The sequence below is a fragment of the Hipposideros armiger genome, unplaced genomic scaffold (genome assembly GCF_001890085.2).
Source record: "Hipposideros armiger isolate ML-2016 unplaced genomic scaffold, ASM189008v1 scaffold_47, whole genome shotgun sequence".
NCBI lineage: Eukaryota > Metazoa > Chordata > Mammalia > Chiroptera > Hipposideridae > Hipposideros > Hipposideros armiger.
In genome coordinates, this window is record NW_017731397.1 from 5,320,065 (window position 1) to 5,325,705 (window position 5,641).

The window sequence follows — 5,641 nt, forward strand, 5'->3', positions numbered from 1 at the left end:
CCAGTCTTTCCCTCATGCCAATCTTTTTCTCAGCCCTATGAATAAGAGCTGAGTGTTATTAGCCCATTTTCCACATGAGAACAGGAAACACAGCTTTTGACCGAATGTGGGCTAAGTCACTGCCAGAGTCCACTGCTGGCTCACAGAGCCCACTCTAGAGAATTCTCCACTCACAGATGCCTTTCCCACCAGGCTGAGTTAGCTGTTCAGTGTAACATGATAAATTGCCCACGCTTTTCATTCTTGTTTTCCTTTTAGCAGCTTGAGCTTCTCATAGGAGGACCACCTGAACCCTACAGGAGTCAGCATCAATGTGACTGGACAGAAGAAGAGAATGGCCAAGCTTCAGGTGCTAAACTCCACCCAGTCGTGGTATCTGGGGCTGCCTTTCCTCCCGATGATGGCCAGCAGGTCATCCCTGCCCAGGTATGACCCACCAGGCTACCTTTTCTCCACCTACCTTGCAGAGCAGCATCAGGATGTCTCCTCCAGCTCAGGAAGAGTTAGGTCCAGCCCCTTTGTCAAATTGTCCTTTTGGAGAAAGGCATACAGATGTCTTCTTCTAGATCCAAGTGGGTTTTGATGGTTTTCCTGCAAAATGTAACAGCACGTTCTAGCCAAAGCAAGCATATCTAAATTTTCCCCAGGGAGCAATATCTATCAACACTTCATCAGCTTTTTTTTTTTAATTAAAGTTTATTGCAGTGACAATTGTTAGCAAAGTTACAAAAATTTCAGGTATATGATTCTGTAATACATCATCTATATATCACATTGTGTGTTTACCGCTCAGAGTCAGTTCTCCTTCCGTAACCATATATTTGGTCCCTTTTACCCTCATCTACCACTTCCTCCCCCCCTTACCCTCTGGTAACCACTAAACTATTGTCTGTGTCTGAGTTTTGTTTCTTCATTTGTTTTTCATGTTCTTTTGTTGTTTTCAGTTTTATATACCACATATCCGTGAAATCATATGGTTCTCGACTTTTTCTGTCTGACTTATTTCGCTTAGTATTATAATCTCAAGATCCATCCATGTTGTCGCAAATAGCTATTTTTTAAAATATTCAACTCTATAATTGAACCCAGGAGGAACTCAGAATATTTTAATACTCATTCAATACAGAATAAGTGACAGCTACTTTGTGCCTGGCATGGGGAATACGTGGTGGCCAAGATACAGAGAGTAAGTCCTCACTGGATAATCATCAATAGGTTCTTGCCCATGTGGGAATCCAACCAGCGACCCTGCTGCTCAGAGCTCATGCTCTTAACCAACTGAGCCACTCGGCTGGCCCCCACATGGAGTCCAATTTAGATCAGGGTACCAGGACAGCCTGGTTGAGGGAGTGACAACAGGTGGAGAGAAAATCCAGACACCAAAGCCTTTCCAGAAAGCCTTGAGCCTGTCGACAGCCAGAAGTATTGACGAAGCACCTGCCACGTGCCGCAAACTTTCCTTGTGCTGGCAACAGAGCTGTGAACAAGACAGACAGGATTTCTACTCACAAAGAGTCAACAACAAGAAACAAACAAACAATTCCAGTACCGACAAGTGCCATGGCAGACAGGGTGAGGATACCTGTGGAGGGTGATGTGGGTGAAACGTGTGCCACAGTTGTCAGGGTGATTGGGGAAAGCCTTGCTAATGGAGGCTCAGTGGGTGAGACCAGAATGATGCCGGAGAGGGAGCCGTGTGGAATTCTGGGGAAAGAACATTTAACGCAGAAGGAACGCAAACTATAAAGGCCCTGAGACAGAAACAGCCAGAGTTGCTGAGGACCTGAGGGATGGGGAAGTATAGAGAGAGGGAGTCTGAGAGTGGGCAGCTGGGCTGACTGTAGCCTGGAGTCTGAGAGCCGGGATCCTTTTTCTAAGTGTNCCTACAACATACAAAGCATGAAGCGCTCCTATTTAATCTTCAGAGTAACTCTATAAGACAGAAACCATTATTCCTATTGTACACATAAGAAAACAGGGTAAGAATGGGGGGGGCGGCAGAAAGGGACATATGTCCCTGGGGGCCATCTTTGGGCACACTGCCAAGGTGCTAACCTTTGCAGATTTTCTCACAGCAGCAATAGCTTGTAGGGGGACCAGGCATTAATGATTAGATTGCACTTGGGCACCATTTACTCTTACTACATCATTAAGATTTAGCTACTTCATCAAAGTCATATGGCTTTTTAGTTAAAGAGCTGAGATTTAACCTCGATCTGACTTGAAAGCTCAGGTTTCAATTAAATAACCATCTAGTGAGCCGTGTGATCTAAGTACAAAGAACAGCTTACCTCAGGTTGGAGAAATGGAGACGGGCACTCTTGTCAGGTAGGCCTAGCGTAGAAGGCAGGAGGCCTGGTGTCAAATGATGGCTCTGACTTGCAGTGTATAACTAAGAGTAGGTCATTTTAACTTCTCTGAGCCTCAGTTTCTTCTTTTGGAGAATGAATATTTTGACCAGGTTCGCCATGGGGTGATTTTCAGCACGAAGTCTACGACAGAGCTACTGTCTTTCTTCCCGAAGAAGAGGAATGGTGGTTAAGTAGGTGCACAGGCCATATTGGAGGCTGTACCTTTGCCTCTAGACGTCAGCAATGAGCCCACTCCTCCTGAGAGATGGTCCCATAGCTTTCCTTTCCACTCAAGCAGGTGGAGGCTGGCCACCCAAGTTAACGACATCCTTCCTCGTGGTCCAAGGGAGTTGGAAGTCTCTACACCAACACTAACTACAATGGTCTAAATTGATTTCTGCTGCAGTCACTCAGTACAATCAGTCTGCTCAGAGTGACACTAAAAGCCGGCTCAAGTAATCTGCTAATGGCTCCATCTGCTGTGCGATGATCTCAGCTTGTAGGGGGAGAGGCCCTCCAGCCTTCCCGGAGAAAACTGGCTTATTCCTCATAAGACAACTGAGTTGAACTAATTCTCTGAGCTTGAAATGTTAACACAGCTGGTCTGCATGCCAGGGTTCCAGGAATCAAGAGACGAGGATAAGTGGGGCCATTTTAATTTCATTCCTCCCCAACCATTGTTGGCTATGATAGGAGATGAGTAATCAACTGTCTGAAAACAATTTAAGAAACAGGATCTAGGTAGGCTCCAGGGAATATTTCCTGTAAATCTCAACGAACGCATTTCTCATTCTGACCTGACACATGTCTATTCTGGATCTCCACTTCCCCTGGACAATGGCTACAACTAATAGCTCTGGAAAGTTCAATGGCTTTGTGGTCTAGGAGAGATGGGGAATGGGGGGCGGGGGACGGGAGACATTGCACTAATGTCAGGAATCTGTAGGGAGAAAATAAATATCTACTTCAAGATTTAGTTTTTTTCCCCACCACCTCTATCACCATCGCGCTATGGATAGGGAAGAAGTCTCATTACTTTATAGTTACAGGATGTAATGGTTGAAAAACCATTACGGCTCAAAAAATTCACTTTATTTTTAAGAGAATTGAGTGTCTAATAGAAGTCTGTAGAAGTGGGTTCGGATCAAGGCTTGGCTATTTAATAGATGTGCAATTAAATAAATTAGGTAGATATTCTGAGCCTTGGCTTCCTCGTCTATGAAGCAGGCATCTTTGCAGAATTCAAAAGAGACACTATAGTCAAGGTTTAATCAAGATTTTCTGTAACTCTCGGCTAACTCATTTATAATTCAGAGTTGATGAGTGTTCATTCTGAAAATCCCATAGTGCTTCTGAGAGAGGGCAAATATTGAATATTTGATACAAGACAATTACTGGTAAATTCATGTGTGTATTTGCACACATGCATTCATATGTGTGTGTGTGTGTGTGTGTGTGTGTGTGTTTCATTTATTTTGGCTTAAATCTTACATTAGAGCTTCTAGTAGCTAAGTAGAAGAAGCAGACTTGAAAAACAGGATTGAATTGGGAACATAATAATAGGTGCTCAATAAATACGCTCATTTAATAAGTGAATGAATGAACAGAAGATATACTAATGGACTTGTATTCTATAGTTCTGTAGTGCTGCAGGACAAATAAACACACCAACCCTCCTTTGATGATGTCCACTGAGCAAATGCAGCCACTGGAGCTCTCAGAAGACAGACTGGACAAGCTTGACCCTCGTTGCAACCACCTAGGTAAAAGCTCCAGTGGGATTGTCAGTAGTGGAAGTCGAAAAAGGGAGGTTTCTACCATTTAGGTTGCAGGCAAGTCAGGGGAGGCCCCTTGGAGCCTGATAGTTTGTGTCTTCTAATAACAGCCAACACCAGATGGACAGACAAATAGCCATGGGCCCGTGGGGTCTGCCATGTAACTATTAGCTGAAGCACAAGACAGAAGTTCATAAGAGTTAAAAAAAAAAAGAAAGAGGGGAGACATTGTCATCTTGCGGGGGGGTGCTGTCTGAAAGAGTTTCAGGCAGAGCATTTTTGAGACAATAAATGGAATGATGTGGCAGTCTAGTTTATTTCCGGGGTTTCCCGGCACACATCCCATGTGCAATGCCAATAAAATATTTCAAATATCTCTCTTTGCCTATCAAGACAGAATTTTAAATAGCCTTTTTCTGCTTTATTGTCAATCTGTTTCCTTTCCAGAACTGACTTTTTGCATAACCTTTGTAATGAAAACACCAGAAACATTTCTGTCTCTACCCATTTCTAAAAATGAGACACTCAGATTTTTGATGGATGGGTCTTTTGCATATTCATAGCCTTTGTTTATGTGTTGCCTGGTTATGACTCTCCCAGCCTCTCCNAGAAGAAGCAGGCAGTTTGGAGCACAGTGCTGCTTCCAGGGACTCCCCCTTAGTATCCAGGGGTCCCCGTCCTAGCCAGGAGACTTACCTTTTGGCAGCCTCCATCTCTATTTAGGAATCCCAATAAGGACCAAGACAAACAAGGGAGCCCATTCCCTACCGATTTGTTCCCATGACCTCTGAAAGAAATCTAACCCTCAACCCAACCTCAGGATGCCTTTATTAGTAGTCCGGCCCTATTATTTGGGAAGCTGGCAAATACCAGCGACTAGCGGGTGGTCGAAGCCTACAAGGGGCTTGTCAGGACCTGCACCGTGTGCAACCTCAGGAAGAAAAGGAAATAACATACACTAGTACCTGTTCTGTGAGAATCCCCCACCTCAGCCACTTCCTGCTGTGGCACCTTCTGGGCAAGCCACTTAACTGCTCTGTGCCTCAGTTTCCATTTTTGCAAATTCAGGCCAAAAACACCTCCTACGAGGGTTGTCATGGGGACTAGAGGACCGAGCTGGGTTGTCTGGGTTTCTCCAGCCTTGCACACTAAGCACTCGAAGCACAACTCTGTGTATTGTGTTTCTGTAAGGGACAATTATTACAGTTGGGAGCAGAGGCTGTGAGATTAGTCCTCTTTCCCTCTCCATCCCCCTTGCCCTGGCGCCTGAGAAACAGAGCATCCCCATGGCAACAGCGGCAGCTGGTCCCTTGATAAGAGGAGCTGGAGCTGGGCAGCAGCCGCCACTGCAGCCCAGGAGCCAGCCCAGGCAGCTCACCCCGTCTCTCGCGTGCTCGTCCCAGCACCTGCTCCCACTGGTAAGTGCTTTGGATTTCCACTCTGAGAACTTTGGGGGAAGAAAAGCAAGTTTCCGGTAAGTTACAGCTTTTTTATTTTTGCTGGGACAAAGAAGCC

General features: G+C 45.2%; 1 protein-coding gene across 1 annotated transcript in view; it reads left to right on the plus strand.

The window, feature by feature from the left end:
- ITPRID1 (ITPR interacting domain containing 1) overlaps positions 1–5,641 on the plus strand; it is a 113,397-nt gene that overhangs the window by 107,162 nt on the left and 594 nt on the right. The window contains exon 12 of the mRNA XM_019639882.1: positions 259–426. Coding sequence (XP_019495427.1) covers positions 259–426 — 168 coding nt within the window. The remainder of the gene's footprint in view (positions 1–258; positions 427–5,641) is intronic.